General features: G+C 50.2%; 1 protein-coding gene across 1 annotated transcript in view; it reads right to left on the bottom strand.

Moving 5' to 3' along the window:
* Window positions 1-20376, bottom strand: part of Cacna1s (calcium voltage-gated channel subunit alpha1 S) — a 67794-nt gene extending 47418 nt beyond the window's left edge. The window contains exons 1-6 of the mRNA XM_021198567.1: window positions 20225-20376; window positions 18625-18730; window positions 4324-4463; window positions 2417-2559; window positions 2131-2283; window positions 739-752 (exon numbers count right to left, since the gene is read on the bottom strand). Coding sequence (XP_021054226.1) covers window positions 739-752; window positions 2131-2283; window positions 2417-2559; window positions 4324-4463; window positions 18625-18730; window positions 20225-20376 — 708 coding nt within the window. The remainder of the gene's footprint in view (window positions 1-738; window positions 753-2130; window positions 2284-2416; window positions 2560-4323; window positions 4464-18624; window positions 18731-20224) is intronic.
* Between the last annotated feature and the right edge of the window lie 351 nt (window positions 20377-20727).

The raw sequence follows: 20727 nt of genomic DNA, 5'->3' as shown, positions 1-20727 counted from the left end.
CTCTCTCTCTCTCTCTCTCTCTCTCTCTCTCTCTCTCCATGTATGTATGTATGTATGTATGTATGTATGTATGTATGTATGCACTACTGCATGTGTAGATGAAGGCCAAAGGTCCACATTAGGTGTCTTCTTCAGTTGCCCTCCACGTTATTTTTTGAGGCAGGGTCTCCGCTGAACACAGAGATCACTGGTTTGACTCTGCTGGCTGGCCAGCAAGCCCCTGGGATCTGCTTGTCCCCATCTCATTACTGAGGTTATAGATCCACCATGTGCTTTTGCTGCATCTCAGGTCCTCGTGCTTGGATAATAAGCACTTCACCCACTGGACTTCATCCCCACTCAAATTAGTAATTTTGATAATACCCTGGGGCATTTTTATCTTAGGATGTTTTTCAGCCTCCTGGTGTGTTCTGAGATGAGGTTAGCCTAGGGGCACAGTGCCCTCTGCCTTACCACATTTATAATGTAAGCTCGGAGCTCTAACGGTGGGTGGTGGGCAAAGAGAACAGTGACGGTCAGCTTGGGGTCCCTGGCTCCCTGAAGCTGGTGCCTCTGACTTGAGAGTGGTGTGTAAATGTTGCTGCTCGGCATTCCTTAATGACTTGGCACTTCCAAATTTGTCCCAAAGCTCAAGCTAGATGGTCCTTGTCTTCTGCCTAGCAGGGTTGATTATAGGATGCGGAAAGTCAGGGCAATGGAAGATGCCGATATTACTTACAGGGTGTGGACAGTTCTGACAGTGGAGGAGGCTCCTGTGGGAAAGGACCAGGAAGCTACCAGCTGAAGCCCCGTCAGAGTCCACTCTTAGAAGCTAGGTTTGACCCTGCATTGACTGACTCTTGTTGCCCATGGGATTGGTGCAACCTCTCCCCATGAGGGAGCAGTGAACACAGGGGCTGCTCTGGTGACTCCAATGTCTGAGACAGACAGAGGATCCGACCTCTGTCTGTGTCACCCTCTCTACACTGAAGGCCCTGGAGTAGGCCACGCTCAGAAGTTTCCAGGAATTCCTCCATAAAGCAGCAAGACTCAGGAGAACAGCCTGGGAGCCTTCTGATTCACCTGCCTCCTCAGAACTAAGCGATGCTAAGACATTGTTGGACACTTGGCATCCCATTCTTGAGATGGAGAGTGGAGTTGTTCAGCAGTCACATGACATGTGATGTGGCAACAGCCTCCTGTAGAGCCCACTTGCTTAAAGCCAGACATTGAAAAGCCTTACTGAAAATGTCACACAGTGCCACTCTTCTCACTAAGGGGATCTTGTTTGGGAGAGAGTCATCATTTAAAAAAAAAAAAAAAAAAAAAAAAGCTCCTGTTTTCATGTCATCAGCGTATTGTTGCTCTTAGAAATGAGAAATGGAGCCGGGCGTGGTGGCACACGCCTTTAATCCCAGCACTCGGGAGGCAGAGGCAGGCGGATTTCTGAGTTCGAGGTCAGCCTGGTCTACAGAGTGAGTTCCAGGACAGCCAGGGCTATACAGAGAAACCCTGTCTCAAAAAACCAAAAAGAAAAAAAAAAAGAAAAGAAATGAGAAATGAGTGGATATCGTTATATTTGGTCCAGTTTCCATATCAGACCTACACAGACCATGCTCTTCCAGTCTTCATTGCTGTGTGAGGATGTGAAGGTGTCCTAAAGCCAGAAAGGTTAGACCTGCTGCTTTAGGAAGACTTCCTAGGACTCTACGTGGCCTTCAGTGTGGGCTGCTTATCTGTCATAAGCACATAAGAGTGTCCCCTCTGAGCTTCATTCAGCACATATCATCCTGCAGGCCGGAATTGGGAGACAGTTCTGACCAAAGTCAACTATGGCTACAGGAAAGTATGAAGAGAAATTCAGGCACATCCCAGGTCTATGCTTCAATCCACACCTGACCTAGGGAGCCTGGAACATACAGAATGAATTGTATAGATGGGGCGGAGCAAGCTGAGGCCAAGGCTGGCCTCTCATCCCTGATCCTGGTGGAGCTGTTTTTACTTTCACTCTCACGAGTCCAGTAGATGACTCCAAGGTGCATTAGTGGGGAGGGGAGCTGGCTTTGACCCCGAGTTTCTTTATTAGCTGTGATAGGCTCCATTCAGAGTTGAACTGGGGCCTCTACTCCTCCATAGGCCTACATAGCTCACCTGTCCCGATGAAGTAGCAAGTCTTGTGCATCTTGCCTTTGAAGAGCTCCAACCCAATGATGGCGTAGATGATGACCATGAAGAGGACGAGCAGGGCGATGTGGAACAGGGGGAGCATGGCCTTGAAGATGGAGTTGAGGACCACCTGAAGACCTGTGGCAAACAGCAAGGAGGGGACAAGAGTCATTTGTCTTCATTGACTCATGGTCTTTCCCCCCATAAACAGTTGGACACCCATGTCAGAAGAGGCAGAGGTAGGCTTGGGAGAAGAGACACTGTCACCCACTGGGCACCCCTGACACCAGCCGCAGGGGTCTGAGCACGCGGAAAGCTCGCAGGGCCTTCACGTCCAAGCCGGCTCCTTTGCTGCTCATGGGGGCCGTGTTGGTTTGAATGATGTTAACTTGTTCCAGAATTACAGTGAAGACCCTGGAGGGGGAAAGAGGTAGAGAAGAGGGACCAGACCAGCTGTTGGATGAGCCAGAGTCCCAGACCTTGTGTCCCACCATGTAAAGGACAGAAGGGTTGGGAACAAATGTAACTCTCCCAACTGTCAGTAGTAAAGAATTTTATTCAACCCAGGTTTCTGAGGCCAGATTCAGCTTTGAGCTATTGGTGACGAATGGTACTGAGTACTGAAAGGGAGGCTTCAGGCTGAGAAGCAAACACACCATGCCCCGAAGTCAGAGTGCATAACAGGAAGCTGCAGGACAGCCCCTAACTCATTTGGTGACCCAGGCGGGGACTGGGGTGGGGGAGGGGAGAAGGACAGAGGGGGCCTCTGCTAGGCTCTCCCAAGGACTGGCCTTCCTACCAACATCGGATGCTCTCCCGCTCCCCTCCTCCCCCCTTAGAGCTTCGAAGCCCATTTAGCTCTCTTCTAGGAACATCTTCAGTGACCCCGAGTTCATTGCAGAACAATGGCGCTCTGTGAAACCACGATACTGCTCTCTGATGCTCTATTCGTCTGCATGGTTTCCAACCAGAGCACTTCACAAGGACCACGCTGAGTCTGAGAACGCTTCAGGTTTCCCTGCTGTGGTGAGAGGAGCAGTGAGGGACCAGCAGAAAACCAACATGATGTCATTGGGCTGAAGGACAGTGTGGTTAATGGTTGACGGTGAAGCCTTTGGAGCTAAGGACGCTTCAGTTTGCATCCTGCTCAGTGTGTGATGTTGGGCACGTTGCTTAGTTCTCTGTATCTTAGTCTCTTCATCCGTGAGATGGAGGCAATGGAAGAGTTGTTAAAGAATGTTATATGTGAAACACATAGTAAGTCCTCAATATATGTAGCTGTTATAATTAGGTATTGATTAATAAAACAAGAATGTTGTAGGCCACCAAAAATTCATTTCCTGAAATTCTGACACCCAGTAACTCAGACTGTAACCTTGGACATAGGGTTATTAAAATGAGATTATCAAGCCGGGCGTGGTGGCTCACTTGGGAGGCAGAGGCAGGCAGATTTCTGAGTTAGAGGCCAGCCTGATCTACAGAGTGAGTTCCAGGACAGCCAGAGCTGTCTCGAAACACACACACACACACACACACACTCACACACACACACACACACACACACACACACACAAACACACACACACACACACACAAAATGAGATTATCAAGGTGGGCTGTGATCTGGTTTGCTGGGTATGCTTATTATAGGGGAAATCAGGATGTACACGGGTGCATGCTCATAGACAGACCACATACAGACACAGTGAGAAGGTGGCCACGTACAGCCAAGAGGAGAGACCTGGGGACATCAGGCCTGCCAACACTAGACTTTTAGCTTTTGGACATCTGCAACAAATCCCCATTGTGTAAGCCTCCTGCCTGCATAGTCTTTGGCAGTTCCTAGTTCACTAACGCAGGCTACTAGATGTCCACATTTGTATATACAGTTTAAGTATATGTACAAGTGGCAGCAATGACTATGGGAGCCACTCACATGTCCTCTTGCATGTGGTGAGGGAAGATGAGGGAACTCACGGTGTCTGGGTGGTGATGCGACTTGTGACCTGCAGGTAGGTACTGGGCTCACTGGTTCATTTCCCACCAACACTGACTACAGCCCAGGAGGGTTAGCACAACGCTGAGGTCTCATCTTGTCTCTGGGCTGCTGGTAGTGCCTGTGGGCAGAGTTCTCAGGGCAAATCTGACTCTGGTCCCCAACCCCGAGCCAGCTCTTACCCCAGAAAGACGATGATGAAGTCCAGCACATTCCAGCCACTGCGCAGGTAAGCATCCTGATGGAATAGGAAGCCATAGGCTATAATCTTCATGGCGGCTTCGATGGAGAAGACGATGAGAAAGAAGTACTCCAGTTTCTCCTGGAGGGGCATAGGTGGGGACAAACGTGGTCACACCTTCCCACTGCACATTCTTAGTGGTCCCTTGCTCTAGCCTTGATCTGCCCTCCAGCTACTAGCTTCTGCCACTCCTAGATGCTCCCCCATCCTGACAGCTCCCTACTCCCTTCAACAATTCACCCATAACCTGTCCCCTTAATGAGGTCTTCCCTGGCAACCAAGTGCAGTTTAAGTCATTTCCAACTTTCAGCTCTTCTTCTGAGCTTCATGTTGTCTTCGCATATGGCTAAAGCGCCACTTATATTCTTCTATCGTGTTCTATAACTCTTTCCTCACCAGAATATGAACTCCACAACAGGGTGGAATTTCTGCCCATTCTCCTCCTCACCACCACCAGTCTTATCAGGCATTTTCTTGATGAATGTGGGAGGGCCCAGCCCACTGTGGGTGGTGCCAGCTGTGAGTAGGTGGGACTGAGATAGGTAAGGTCATAGGCCAAGCAAGCCATGAGGAGCAAGCCAAGAAACAGTGTCCTCCATGGCTTCCTGCACCCAAGATCCCACTCTAAGTTCCTTTGCTGACTTCCTTCAGTGATGGGGTGCGATCTGACAGTTGTAAGATGAAAGAGAAACCCTTTTTTCTCCAGGTCCCTCTTAGGGCTAGTGTTTTCTCACAGCAATAGAAACTCAACTAAGACAGATCCCAGATGGCCTCCAGTATGGATATTTTCTCTCTTCCACCATCCAGTGGACTAAAGATAGAAAGTAAGGTGGACTTAGCACCCCCAAATGACCCTCCCTTGGTAATCGGGGTCCTTTGCTCTTCTTTACTTTCCTGGTATCTCACCTTTCACATCCATTACAGCTGACTACAGGCAGCCACATCCCAGCAGGGGGATGAGAAAACGGAGTATACCCCGTGTAAGAGGGTGAGTGTTGGTGAGTGGCCAAAGTTTCAGCCTCACCCTGAAGATGGCCTTGCTGAGCCTTCCATACACTGCTCTGTAGCCTGATCCTCTGGGTCACCCTGAGCCTGTCCAGGTCACCCTTCTCCTACTCAGGGCCCGGGCAAGAGCTATTTCTAACTGAGAAAACAGCTCCCTCCTGGCTGGGCTCTGAGCTCAAATGGCTTCTCTTGCAGCCATCTGCCTCCAATAGCCCTGGTTCTCCAGGCTCCTCATGCAATTCTAGCCCCTGATGGAGTATCAGGGCTGTACCCTGGCAGCAGGAGGTTTAACTTGTGCATAGAAAGGTTTTTTTTTGTTTGTTTGTTTGTTTTAACAAGAAGGGGTCTGTACCCACAGCTCACCAGCCGTATAATCATCACCCACCAGTACCCATTCCCAGTCAAGCACCTCAGGACTAGGGAGGGCCTCTCCAGGAGCCCCTCAGGGGCCCCTTTTGTTATGATTCAGGATCTTTAATTGTGAGCACAACCAGATGGGGAACCTGGCCTCCCCAGGAATGACTTGGAAGAAGTGGAAGGAAAAACAGAGGTATATGTGAGCTAGACCTAGACCTCTTCTTTTTTATCTTGCCCCTCACAACTGCTCCTCAGTTTGTAATCCCAAAGTCTTCTCTTTCCAAAAATATAGTGTACAAGGGAAGGCACCTCCATACTATTCCATTAACAGGGCTGTTGCTAGGGCCCAGCAACAATCCTTGAGCATCATGGATTAGGGGGATTGTGGGACAAATCTTGCCTTTATACAAGAGAGTTGCCAGGGGCAGTGTGTCTATCATCCCCACTGAGAGAAATGGGGTGAAGACATTGTGGAGGGTCCCCTGAAAATCAACTGAGTGATCTACTCTCTGTGTAATGTTTAAGAGTCAGTCCCATCCCTCATGGGGAAGGCACGCGTAAGGAGAGGGAAGTTAAGTCAGCGTGTAGATTTTCAGGCTGATTCAACCCCCAGGGGACAGACAGGAGAAGTTTGGTTGAGGGAAGGGAAAAGCAGGACTCAAAATAGTTGTGGTGCTCATAGGCTGGGCGACTGGCCATGTATACCAGAGAACTGCCTGCACCTGTTCCTGTCTGTCTATCTCTTGGCCACAGAGCAAGCTTGTAGGGGCTGTGGGGTTCAGGTGGAGTCACTTGGAATTCATAGCCCATCAGCTCCAAGACCCAACTCTTCTCTTTGTTTACCACTCTGCAACCTAATTCTGGAGTGCACACAACATGACCCTCGATGTGTAGACAAGGACCAGGGGTGTTTCCATTCTTGCTCCATAAGGACAGTGTTATCAGGGTTACATTGTGCTGGTCCCACGCCTCTCTAGAGGCCCACAGAGGAACAAGGGCTATTCAATCCCCAGGGAATTATTATTAAGCTTGAGACTAAACCCCTGGGCAGGGACTGGCTGGCATCCTGTAATCAAAGTCATAGTCTCTCTAAAGCCTTTCCATCATTGTGTGTGGGAGAGCCCGCTGTCAGTCACGTAAGGCAGGAGACACATGGCGTACATTCTCACTGGCTGTCTCCTTACTCAAGTTCCTCTAGGAACCTCAGTTTCCTTATGTGTAAAACTGAGCTAATTCAGGGGTGGTTGAGAGCACTGGCTGTTCTTCCAGAGGACCCTAGTTACGAGCACCTATAACTCCAGTTCCAGGGGATTCAATGCCCTCTTCTGGCCTCAGTGGACACTGTACACACACACACACACACACACACACACACACACACACACACACACACGCGCGCGCGCGCGCGCGCACACACACACACACAATTGTCCTCCCACCTCCAAGAGCTGTCCTGAGAATTAAGTAGCATCCTGTAACAGAGGGAGTTGCACAGCTCACAGGTCTTCTACACGCCTGGCTCTTTGGGGAGGGGTCTTACTACTTTCACCATGGCATCCACCATCCTTTCTTGGTCTTCACAGAGCTCCTGGGTGGGGCAACAACAGTGACTGGCACATCAGAGCACGGTTCTATTCGACCAGGAACTCAACATATTCAAGCCTGGACCTCTCTTCCCCTTCACCTGGCACCTCCTCCGATGTCTCTGCCTATGTCTGGCCCTGGGTCCCACCAGATCCAGACATTTCTGTTGCTCACACCTGATTCATCCATCTCATCTCCATTGGAGCTGCTTCTGCCTGCAGAGCAGCCTGCTCACGCTCCCTGATCTGCAGTCACATGCTCCCGTCCATGCTCCCTTCTCCTCTAGTCCAGCTCTGCCCTGGCCACTTCAACTACTCCTGGTCATCAACATCAATGTAGTTTATCAGGTAAAACCATAGAGCAGGTGATCCCTTACAAACAACCCCTCTGGCCTTGACTGCTGGCCTCACCATTGTCCCACAGAACCCTGACCTGCCAAGTGGGAAATGATTTTCAGATTCTCTGCATAACTTACATTCTGAGCCTTCACTTACCTATGATCGTGTGATTTCTCTGACTGCCTCCCAGGAGAATCTGCCTGAGGTGTCCTCTGTATTGCCTGTGACTGTGTTTGCTTTCCAGTGCCTCTGCTGAACTGCAGCCTCCTAGGGCCCATGTCATCTTCCTCTGCCTACTGACTGTACGAGGTCAAGTGTCTTTGGCCCCAAGAACAGGTGAGAGGATACATTGCCCATTAAGATCAGGATTTGGGTAAGATGCTAGGGTTCCTCATAAGAGGGGCTTCTCAGGGTGAGTTCTAGGAACCGGGAAAGATAGAGTTTGAAGACTGCATACACCTACCAGCTGCTGGGGCTAGCTTCCCCGCCCTCCTCATATCCAGTTGAAAGAAATTTTGGCTCAGGGCTTAGACCCTTGCTGTTCCTTCTTTGTGGAATGCTGCTCTTGTCTTCTTCTGTCTGGCCCCAGCTTGTGATTGATCCCTTCTGGGTTACCATCCCTATGTCCTAGCTCCTGTCTGATGACACATCACTCTGGTTTGGTTTGGTTTTTAGCAGACTTCAAGACTTAATTTACCAACCACCTGCTTATCCACTTAACTGTCCCCTGACATATAGGACTCTTGGCTCAGTTTCCTGCAGTGTCACCTGCACCTGGAAAGGTGCCTGCCAAGCGTGGTTTTGGACAGTTTCAGGCCCTTCTGCCTAAGAGACAAAGTATGGCTTGGGTAGCCTGCAGATGGCTGCTACCCTTGAAGCAGGATGAGCTCACCGAGCTTTGAGGAAGCTTTGTGAAAAAGCCCACGACCATGCTCAGCTTCTAACTGCGAGCAGATAGATGACCACTGTGGGTTTTCAGGCACACAGCAAGCCCCGTGTGGCACAAGCGAAGTGACGTCACACGGCAGAGCAGATTGGAAGTCATAAGCAGCAAGTAGGCTCTGATACCAGACTAGGGGAGACAGTCTTTGACCCTGGGTCAGACTCTTAGCCTTCCTGCCTTCCTGAGCTCTTGGGAAGACAAGCAAGCCACTTGTGAGGTAGAAACCTGAATGGCTCCATCACCAGGTACCAAAGGCAAGAGGGTCTTGTCCTCCCACAGAGAGGCCTCTATCGCAGCTTTCGGGGATTCACTTGCTGTGTAAATCTGAGCACAGGCCTTGCCTCTGTGCCATGTTATGCTAGAGTCAGGCATTCCCAAAGTCCTGGTCAAAAAGAGCAAGGTTCTCAATGACATCATTTGCACTGCCTCTATCCCCATTCCCCTAGTGACTCCCCCCCCCCAGGCGTGCCTGGGGCTTTGAGGGAAGATGATGGCAGCCGGACAGACCCCTCTGCAAAGGGACTTGCCCAGTATAGTCTCCCTATCTGGGCCACACGGCCAGCTATCGCCATCTCTCCTTCCCTTGCCCCACCTGAAGCACCATGGTCTGGTCGGTCGTCCTGTCTGAGGGTCTTCCGTGTCCCCCATGAAGGGTTCTGGAGTCGGCAGAGTCCAGTGGAGCTTCTGGGGAGATGCTAAGATGCAGCATCAGGTGGAGAGGGCTCCATCCTTAGGAAGCCGGCACAGGCTCTGCACAGACAGGAAGCTTATAGGAGCCAGAGGTGCTAGATTCACGGGGTTCACTCAGTGGGGGCTGGTTGCTTCAGGGAGGCCAAAGAAATTATCTCATGGGAATTTGGTGCCAGGTAGAACTTAGGCTGAGGGGGCAGCAGGGGGCACCTGGGTGACCCCACACATCTCGGTACAGGGGGCAGGCCTGGTGGGAGCAAGACAAGACACTTCTATAGTGGCAAATGGCTGCCTGTCTCCCGGCTTCACCCTTTCCTGCTTTCAGGAGCAGACATCGGGGGTGGCTTAATATTGTTGGAGACGTCTGTGGCCCGGTACTGTGCATTGGTTTCTTATGGCTGGAGATTCACCCCAGGATGAGAGGTCAAGAGAGTTCACAATGGCAAAGCTCTGAAGGCCCCTGAACATGGGGTCCATTCAGTTTTGATCTGGCTCCTGCCCCAATAAGAGTAGCGAGTGTCCATGACCCCTGTGACCTTAGCGTTGGAAAAGGCACAAGTCAGGGAGAGGAGGTCACTGTCACCAAGAGCAATTGCAGCAGTGCCTTCTCTGCTCCAGGCTCACGGGAGGCGCGGAGTGGGCTCAGAACTCAAATGGAGGTTCCCAAACAAGCTCACGGGGAGAGAAGACAGTGTGAACTGGGGTTGGGTCCTGACGCAGTTACCATATTTCCTGTTTCCTATATGAGAGAAGCAAGATATGTTCTTGCTTCCCCCTTCCCCCCAGGAAGACGAGAAGCAAAGAGAGGTTCTGCAGCGGGTCTGGGCTCTTGTCTCACTCCTGTCCCTTGTCAAGACGTCTCTGGTGAGCCAGCCTGTTGGGCTGCTGCTCAGCCACCCTGTCCACTGGTATCTCTGGTCCTGGAATCTCCCTCACCCCTTATTCTGGAGGCTATGAACAATGACCAGTTGAAAGATGAGGGAAGTTGCTATATTTATCTGGATGAACCCGTGCTCAAATGGCCATGACCGGGATGGGTCACTCATGTCAGTCTACATGGGAGGGTGGGGTCTTCATCCTCCTCCACACTAGTTTCTTCAGGTCAAGTGGGCAAGCATGTTGGGACCATGTAGCTATGAACTCAGGGGTGGGGGTAGGGGTGGGGGTGGCGTGGCAGGGAAGCAGCAGACCTAACCTAGAAGGGCTGAGGACCAGGCTGACTTGGGTGATAAAGAGAATAACAACAGAGCCTGTTAAGCAGCACTCACATGCCAGGACCTGTTCTAACCACACACACACACACACACACACACACACACATACACACACTCAAACATACACACANACATACACATATACACACATACATACACACATACATACACATACACGCTCATATACATATACACATACATACACATACACGCTCATATACATACACACACATACACACATGCACACATACACACATACATATACATACACATACACACACATACACACACGTATACACACATACACACATACATACACATACACACATACACACATGCAAACACACATACACACACATACATACACACACATACACACAAATACACACACATACACACACGTACACACACATACACACATACATACACATACACACATACATATACATACACATACACACACGTATACACACATACACACATACATACACATACACACATACACACATGCAAACACACATACACACACATACATACACACACATACACACAAATACACACACATACACACACGTACACACACATACACACACATACACACATACATACACATACACACATATACACATACATACACACAAATACACAAACACACATACACACATACAAACACACATATGCACACTATAAACACACACGCGCGCACACACACACACACACACACACACACACACCACAGATCTTCAGTAATAGGAGTCCTGCACAGTAAGCACCCTCACACACTGCTTATGAGTAAGCCAAAGCACAGAGGGGGAAGTGCTGCTTTCTAGAATCACACAGCCAAGTGGCAGAACTGAAACATGTGCAGAGAGTCTAAGTGGGGACCCCACAGTCTCAACCACCGTGACTTGATGGACAGGGAGAGACATCCACATGCATTTGTTGGATCCTGCCCACAACTGTACATTGTCTCTGCTGGCCTGGGCACGGTATGACTTTGACTGAGAGCTATCAGGGCTGGAAGGGCAGAGGAGGGAAGGAATGGACTCATTGAGTAATAACTATGTACCAGGCTGTGTGTGAGGTCACTTCACAGCACCTAACAGTTATGAAAGGGGAGGTACCCGCCCCTGCTCACGGGAGGGGCAATGGAGACTGAGTTTGGGGATGTGCTAACAAAGGTGCAGGCTTGTCTGACTTGAAAGCTCTTTGGTTTCCCCTGGTGTCCTCAGAAAGGCTGCAGAATGTGACACATACCAGGGACTCGCCCAAGGCTTTTTTGTTCAGTCCCATCTGCTGCACTGGTGGGAGGGAGACAGATTTGGCAGGGAACAGAGTGTCCAGAAAGGGACCTGAGCCCTTACCGTGGAGAGAGGGTAAGCTCTGGGGTGGGGCAAATGCCAGGAATCTGTTTTATTTTCACTGTTCCTTATTGGGAGCTCTGTTGTACAACAACATCAGGAGCTTGCTGCCGAAGGTCCCTCCGTTCCTCAGAGTGGGTGACCTGGTCACTAGCTCCCCAGACTGTTCTAGAACAACCCGGTTCTGACCCTCTGAAAGCTAGGCCAGAGCAGAGCCCTGCCGAAGGCCCAGCTTCCCCAGATGGTGATGCAGAGTGGGACCACTGGTTGCAGGCATCAGCAGGACATTCTGAGCCCTATAAAAGGACAGATACCCTGGCTGCCAGAGGCTTAGCCTCCAGCCTGCGGAGGACGCTGGATGGCAACCTGAACCCCAGGAATGTGGCAGAGACCTGGAGAGTCCTGTGATGGCTTAGGGTTGGCTGTTCTGGAGCGGAGAAGGGACTGAACGGGTGGCAGTCTGGAGAGAAACTCACAGTGTTCATGAAGGAGGCAGTATCTCCTGTGACTGCTTGGAAAAACATCCAGAACTTAGAAGCAGGGCACCAGGCCATTGTAATGTCAAGGTGGAATTTCACGAATTCTTAACGTTTGTTATTGTGTTGGTTAGTTGGCTAGTTAGTTAGTTATTGGAGGAGGGTGAGTGTGCCGTTGTATGAGTGTAGAGGCCAGAGGATATCTTGTGGAAATTGATTCTCTCCTTTCACCTTGTGGGTCCTGGCCATCTGACTTGGAGCATCAGGCCGGGCAGTAGGCACCCCTACTCACTGAGCCACCTGGTCAGATGGATCCCACAATGGAATATTTTATAAGTTATTTAACTGTCTAAGGCAGGGTCTCTCAATCTCATCCCTAACTGGCAGTGGGGTCAGATGATTATGATTGCCCTGTACCATGCAAACGTATATACCCGTCCATGTGTCTGTTCCTCTACTCCATGACTCTAGACATTGCAAATGTCCCTTGATGGGCAGGAACACTCGTTTTGTTCCTCCTTTGGAAACCACTGCCTTGACGGATGTTCCTGTGTTTCATTCTCACTACTGGGTCCTGAGAGATGGGCTATGTAGAGACATAGCCCCTGGGGTTAGCTTTCTTGACCATAGATTGTGTATACGCCACTAGTCCTATTGTGTCCTTCATTAACCCTCCTTCTACAGTTCTCTGTGAACCAGCCTTAACCTCCTGCTTATTCTCGTGAGTGGATTCATCGCGGACACATGCTCTTTCTCAATCAGTTAAGGCTCACTCTGTAAACATCAAACTTTGACCTGAGATTGCTTTGAAAGAAGAGATTATAGCAAAAGCAATCTGTTTATAATTGGTAATTAGGGACGCTGATCATCATGCATGGTTCCCCTGGGTCCCTTAAGGTCAGCCAAAAATACAGCCAGGGTCCTCTCGAAAAGTGCCTTTGAAGCCAGGCCAGGGCCAGACCACTTTCAAAGCTTGGGTTTGGGACTGTGCCAACTGCAGCCCCCTTCCCCACAGTAAGGTTCTCTCCTGGTAAGTCAGTCTCGGAGGTTAGATCGGACACTCCGAGCATCTTCTCTGTCCTGAGCAACAGTTTCACAGTCAGGAGAAGCAGGATTACAGTGAGAGGCCAGAGCTCTGATTGCTTCCTTCCCTGCCCTCTCTCTTCCAGCGCTGACTAGTCTGCAACAGACACAGGCACAGTCCAGAGCCAGTTGGACCAGGCAGTGATTTAGCCTCTTTGCATCTAACTGAGGTACTGCTAACTGGGAAGCATATGCACTACACTGTATAGAATGGAGCCTTCTGCAAACACTCAGTGTTACTGTCGCCCATGAGGAAGTCTGTCCAGACACACTGGATAGAATGGAGCCTTCCAAAAACACTCAGTGTTGCTGTTGTCCATGATGATGATGGGGAACTAGGAAGGCTGGTCAGACACAGTGGGGTGTCAAAGAGAGATGAAGGGCTAAAGTGAACAGGTATAGATTTATTTCCCCCCATTACCAGGGATCGAACCTAGGACCTTATAGATACTGGTCAAGCATATTCTCATTGAACTACATTCTCTCAACAGAGGGAAGGATATTTTTATCTGACATAATCATTTGGCACAGCCACTGGGGATTATATCCTTGGACTCTAGAATAATCTAAGGATCTAGTGACCAGGGCCTGCCTGGCTGGGTCACCCATTCTGAGGAACATGGAGACCTTCAACATGCAGCAGCTAATGGTGATGTACAAGGTGTTACAGCCCAGAAGATCCTCATCCACACAGAAGCCTCTCTCAAGTATGCCAGGTTATTCCACCACAAACAAGGCTGCTGGGGAACGTGGAAATTATACAGTATGTCCAAGAATGCATCTCTATGTGCTACCCCTTGCCTATTGTGTATTCCCATAACTCCATGCCCAAATACAGGTCTGGTACTCTCATGGAATGCTAGAGAAGAGAGGGAGAGTAGGAGACGACTTGGAGGAGACAGCATGTGAAAGCCCATCCTCGCAGTCAAGGGCCAGGGCACTCAGTCACAGCCATGGTGTAACACTCAGACTTGGCTCGTACAAGGCACTAACAGGAAGCCATTTTTTTCCTGCTCCACATCCTAGCCGGTCTGGCACATGCCACAGCAGGAGACCTCTGTCACCAAATATTCCACCCTGCATAACCAACTGTCCAAGGTGTGGACACAGGCACCTGTAACCCAAATGGCTGCTTTTGAACTTACCTGACTCCCAAAGCTGCCTTTCTGAGTGAAACTACCACCTGTCTGTCCCCTGCTCTCAAATCCCAGTGCCATTTTTTGCCCTCCCTGAGCTCTGTCTCCACAGCCCCCTTCAGTGAGTCACCTTCAGTAGCCAGCAAGTCCCATCTGGTCCCACTTCATAAATCTTCCTCAAGGCCACCCTCTTATCCATCTCTATCTCCAGGGCCTGTTTCAGTTCCTGCAGGGGCAGCATTGTGTGCCTTTCCTAGATCCCATTCCACTCCACATGAGGGTCTGAAAAGCTTTTGAAAATACTACCCTGGTGGGGTGAGGGATGACTCAGCAGTTAATAGCACGCGCTGTCCTTTTAGAGGACCTGGGTTCAATTCCCAGGGTCCACATGACTGCTTATAACCATTTCCATATGGGATAAAAATAAATACATTTTTTAAAAATGCAAAACCCCTTTACCCATGTAGCTCTCTCAACCCAAACCCCCTTTCTGCTGAGCCTTCCTGTACTACCACGAAGGCATACTCCCCCCCCTCCTCTCCCCCCTCAGCAAGCACCCAGGGTATCACTGGGAGTGGGAACAGGGGTTGGGACTCCATTCATGTGAAAATGAAAGATATGGAAGATGTTTTTTTTTTTTTTTTCAAAAAGTAGGAAACCCCCCACTCATAAAGGTGCTAAAACAAAACAGAATCTATTTATCTTTTTGCACATCATTTTTAATGGCCATGGCTATGCCATTACCTGTCTCTGGACTATTGTATGGGTAAGGTCAGACCTTCTGCTAATGTCTCTTCTACTATCCTCACCACCAACAGCCACCATCCTGTGGCCCAGCTAGATATGAAAAAGGAGAGCCAGGTACGTCTCCATCACACAAACCCGCTACTACAAACAACCACGGCGAACAAGCAAAACCAAAGGGCATCTAGCCCTCCACTCCAGTGTCCCCAGGTGGGGGCTGTGCCTTAGACTCTCAGCTCTGCAGAGCAGCCCTCTGTGTGGGCTATGGCAGGGCCAGGCCAAGGTGGTACACCATCCTTCCCACTCCCAGGCTCTGTCAGGGAGCTCAGGGTCCCAGGCAGGGAAGAATCTAAGTGCCTGTGCTTAGAGTCAGAAGGTGGCAGAATTCAACAGTCTGTGGGGTCAAACCTCCAAGCTGCCAGCATCACTGTCCCAGGGGACTCTAATTACAAAACACAATTCAAAGATGAAAAGAAAATGTCAATGTCATGACCCAGAGCACACATTCCAAGGCCTGAGGTAGATACATAGCCACAAGGCTGGCTGGTCCTGCCTGCATCCGTCAGGCCTTGGGTTAAATATTCTAACTTTTGGAGAGCCTCTTTGACCCCAAAACTAGTTTACATTCTCTTCATCAGACCTCACATGTTGCTCATTTCATTTTTAAGTACACATTTAACTGGTTAAATTGTAATTAGTTGTTTAGTTGGCTTAATTAACTGAGCTCTGTGAAGATGGGAACTGTCCTCTTGGTTCACAATGACATCTGGGGAGTATTTCCAGGCACTGAATAGATATTTATAAAATTAATAAGGAAACTAATTGAGATTTTATCCTTGAGTCTCCCCCCTTTAAAAGATGAATGTTCTAGACAACTGGAATATTGCCAACTTTCTGTAGGCTCAAAGTAACCATAACGATAAGGGAGAGATAAATGCTTAATCCACTTTCCTCCTGTTCTGTCTCTGCTCATCGTTCTCTTCTGGGTGTTTGGGAGATGAATTGTGATGGAAAAGTGGTGCTGAGGGGGGTCCTCAGGATGCTTAGGGAACCCCAGGATGCTGAGGAGGCCTCAGGATGCTGAGAAGACCTCAGGATGCTTAGGGGACCTCGGGATGCTGAAGGGGCCTTAGGCAAATGCAGCCTTTGACCCTGAGTGTGTCCTCTTCTCTTGGGACTTCACAATAGAGAGTTAGATTATAGTTCTTCCCAGGTGGTTAGTGTCTCCTGGAGTGACTTGCCTGGTGATGCTGGCCAGCTTGCCCTCTTCTAGGGCACTCGCTATGGTATGTCTCTGAGCTCCAGGTTTGACTGAAGCTCTGCCACAGACTAAAGGGAAACGCCACAGTACTATGCAGTAAACCATTCTGTTTTCAAGTTGGAAAACCATATAACCACTAAGGTGTGATTTGATGTTCTTAAAAGCAGACAGCTTCTTGCAAATAGTCAATTGTGTGTGTGTGTGTGTGTGTGTGTGTGTGTGTGTGTGTGTGTGCGCGCGCGCGCGCGCGCTCAGGCACACACATGTGTGCTCATGTGGGTATGTACATGTTCATGCAAGTGTAGGTGCATGTGTACATGTGTGTACATGCATGTGGAGGCCAGAGGACAATGTGGGGAGGTATCGTTCCCCAGGAGCTGTCCACCTTGTTTTTTGAGCTAGAGTCTTTCACTAGGAGCTAGGGTTCACTGATTCCACTGGGAAAGCTGGCCAGTGAGCCCTGGGGACCCTGTCATCTCCACCTTCCCAGGGCTAAGATCACAATCACACACTACCAAAAGCATTCGGTTTCTTAAAGTGCACATGGAATCAAATTATGAAGTCACAAAGCACGGGGTGGGCTGAGAGTTCTCCCTAAGTCCATGGATATGAGTTTCTTTTGTAGACGGCCCCAGTGGCACACAGCAGCATCTCTGGCAGCAGAAGCTGCACTGCCCAGCCTTCCTTGAGTCCCACTCTGCTTCCATTCCAGGAACTCGGTTATTTCCATTCCCAGCAAGCACACATTTAGCACCCAGCTTCTCCCCAATTCAGAATAGATTGCCATGGAAACCAGCCTGAGAAGAGGCAGAGAGAGGCACTCTGGTTCTGGATATATGCAGATGGGCTGCCTCTCTCCAAACTCTGTGGTTTCTGTGCAGAGAAAAGCCCTGGAGTATGGGACTCCATTGAACTGTCCTGGTGTGTGTGTGTGTGTGTGTGTGTGTGTGTGTGTGTGTGTGTGTGTGTAGCTGAGGGGTAGCTGAGGCCTCCTGGATGCCGACCCTTGAGTCATATCCCCTGTCAGCTCTTTGTCTCTTAGTAGACTTCTCTAGAAGTGTGACACCCTGTGGATACATCTAACAGAAGGGCAAGATCCAGGGGCTGGAGAGATGGCACAGTGGCTAAGAGTGAGTACTGCTCTTGCAAAGGACCTGAGTTCAGTTCCCCGCACCCACATTGGGAAACTCATAACTGCCTTTAACTCCAGCTCCAGGGAATCCAATGGCATCTTCTAGCCTCTGAGGACATGTGTTGTCCACTCAGAGTCACACATGTATACAAAGAATAAATAAAAATATTTTTAAATGTGCATAAGAGCAAGTTCCAAAGACAGGAAGACCAGGGGACGAGGCCCTGTTGGAAGCCTATATGGGTGCTACCCTGCATGATGTATTCAGACTCCAAACCTCAAGAGAAGTGTTTTATAATCTATCTATCTATCTATCTATCTATCTATCTATCTATCTATCTATCTATCTATCTCATCTATCATCTATCTATCTATTCCTTTTCAGACACCTAATATTATACCATGGAGATCACTGTAAAGATTCAATAATTCAAAGATGAAAACCACTCACTGCAGAATTTGCTTTGTTGCTGGTGAAGGGGCAGCAGAGAGCGGCACTGTAGGAATGCAATGCCCTTTCTACAGATTTCTATATTATATGCCCATAGCAGCTCAGTGTAGGCAACCTTCTGGCTTCTATCCAGGGAAGGAGGTTTGTGCTCAGCACCCCTGGTTCACCTTGCTGAAGCCCAGCCTCCACATCTGTCTTGGTACCACTTCTGGGAGTTCTTTGGAAAGTGTCATGAGTTTGTACCTGTTGGGTGCTTGGCATTGTGAATGTTGTCTGACAGGAATCATGGAATTGGGCTGAACACATTTAGTCTGGGAAGCTTCGGGACTCAGTAGCTCAGCAGTGAGCATGTCAGTCTCCACTGTGAGGGAGTCAAGGAAGCAGCATCTCCCACCGAAACCAAGTGCCAGGCGACACCCAGGCTGGAGCTGCAGAGCTTGAGAGGAAGGGTGGGAAGACTGGCTTACCAGGCCAAGGTTCAGAGTGTTGTTGTCGTCCTCTGGCATGGGCAGGTACACTGCCAGGGCCACGCAGTTCGCAAAGATGGTGAGCAAGATGATGGTCTCGAAGGGTCTGCAACCAGGGTTAAGGAGAGCCCTGGAGTGATCTGCGGGATCTGTGAGGCTGAGGGCAAGAAACTCCTAAAGGGCAGTCTGAACAGACACTATAATGCTAAGAGATGGTCAGGTCACACAATCATGCGGGGGAGGGGGGTGTACCCCAAAGTGGCTCAGGGGGAGGGTTGGAGTTTGGTTATGCTCAGGTTGAGAAGGACCAGGAGAGGGGGAAATGGGAGGAAAGCCAGGTTTTCAGAACTATGTGCACACACTCATGTGTGCAGGCTTGCACTCCCAGTACACCTGCCCCCCCCTACACATCCTCCCCAGCAGCCAGTTCATGAGAACTGGCTTCCCCTTCCTGACTGGCTGGTCATTTAGAAGGCAAATGTGAGGAGGGAAAGCCAGGCAGAGTCCTGGGTGTATAGGCGGGGTGGGGAGCGAAAGGCAGCGCTACGTAGACAGATTTGGATAAAACCCCGTCTTCATCCCAGAAGCTTCAGCTTTTGAAGAGAGATGGGGGATGAGGGGGTGGCACAGAATAGATCTGTAAGAGGAGTGGGCTCAGGAGAGTAGTGAGTCAAGAAAAGGGAGACCCTGACAGGGGAAGCTCTCTCACCAGAGAGGACAAGGAGGAAGGGGGCTGGACGTGATGTGGCCTGGCACAGTGTAGCAATGGGGATCAGACGCGACCCCAGACCCACTGTCTCTCCATGGCTCCATAGATCCCTTATCCTCCGCCTACTCCCCGTTCTCCTTTTCCCAAGGAACAGCTGATGGAATCCCATTCTTCCAGAGCACGTCAAAAATATTTCAGATATTCCTGACTCTCTCAGAACCCACTCAACAGGAGCCTCCTCTCTGCAGCCCCTCCTTACTTCCCCCAAATAACCCAGATATTATCATTGTTATTTCCAGAACAAACCTAGAGAGAGATTGAGGTCCCTGTCCCCAGGGCACTACTTCTGAGCTAAAACATCCAAGTTTGCTTGCCAGCATCCAGGAGCCAATAAGAGCAGGCCTCCCCTCAAATCCATTTCTCCAGTTCCATTTGTAACGGGGACTTTAGCCAGTGGAAGTTGTCCCTGGACTGTCAATCTTTCTCCACCCTCCCTCTGTGGAGGATTTCCTCAGGAGCTGCTCCGTCCTTCATCTTATTCAAAACCTTGGGTGGCACCCCCATGACGACAGACCTGAACAAACTTAGAAAAAATCCTAAGAACACAGGCCCTCCCCAAGATGCTCAATAGCTCAGTGGCTGTCCCCTGTGACCCGAGAGTTCTCCTCAGGCTCTGAGAAGCCGCTTTCCATTGTGTCAGAGACCCCCTCCCTCCGCCCTTCCTGCTTTCGAAAAGGTTCCTTTTGCTGGTCTGGGGGTAGGTTCACCCCCTTTCCAAGAACCTGGGTCACCCTGATGCTGAAAGTCCGAGTGTTGTGACCACCCGGTACCTCCCACCCCTGCCTTCCACGCCCTCCCTGCTCCATCTTGCTCAGATGCTAGAAAGGATACTTCCATTCCACGATGCTGATGCAGGCCTTCCTCAGGGGGTTCTGGAGAGTCAGGCAGAACAAGGCCCGCGGGGGCCTCGGCAGAATCTCAGGAACAGGTTTCTTCGGCTGCTTCTTCCTCAGGCCCTCGTCCTGGGGTGAGGGCGGCTCCATGGCTTTCCCTGACACCTCTTCTCTCCCTCTCTCCCCCAGCCCACTGCCCTCTCCTCCCTGTGTCCCCAGTGCCCCCACCTTGGGGACTGGACCCGACTGAGCCTATCCTGCTGAGGCAGGCAGACGGGGCCGGGCGGCGTGGGGGTGGGAGGATTTACTCTCTCTGCTCCCAGCGAGTAAAATTAGCCCCTGCTGCCCAGCCCAGGCTCCTGCGGCCAGGCAGCTGTCATTCCTTCCAGTCCAGCCGGTGACATCCCCATCTGCCCCCGAGGAGGCAAGAGCTGGGTGTAAAGGGGTGGCTTATTATATCCAGGCTTGAGATGGGGTTGGGGCAGTGGGAGACAGGAAGGC

Source organism: Mus pahari, chromosome 5 (genome assembly GCF_900095145.1).
Source record: "Mus pahari chromosome 5, PAHARI_EIJ_v1.1, whole genome shotgun sequence".
NCBI lineage: Eukaryota > Metazoa > Chordata > Mammalia > Rodentia > Muridae > Mus > Mus pahari.
This window is presented reverse-complemented; position numbering and strand designations above follow the sequence as displayed.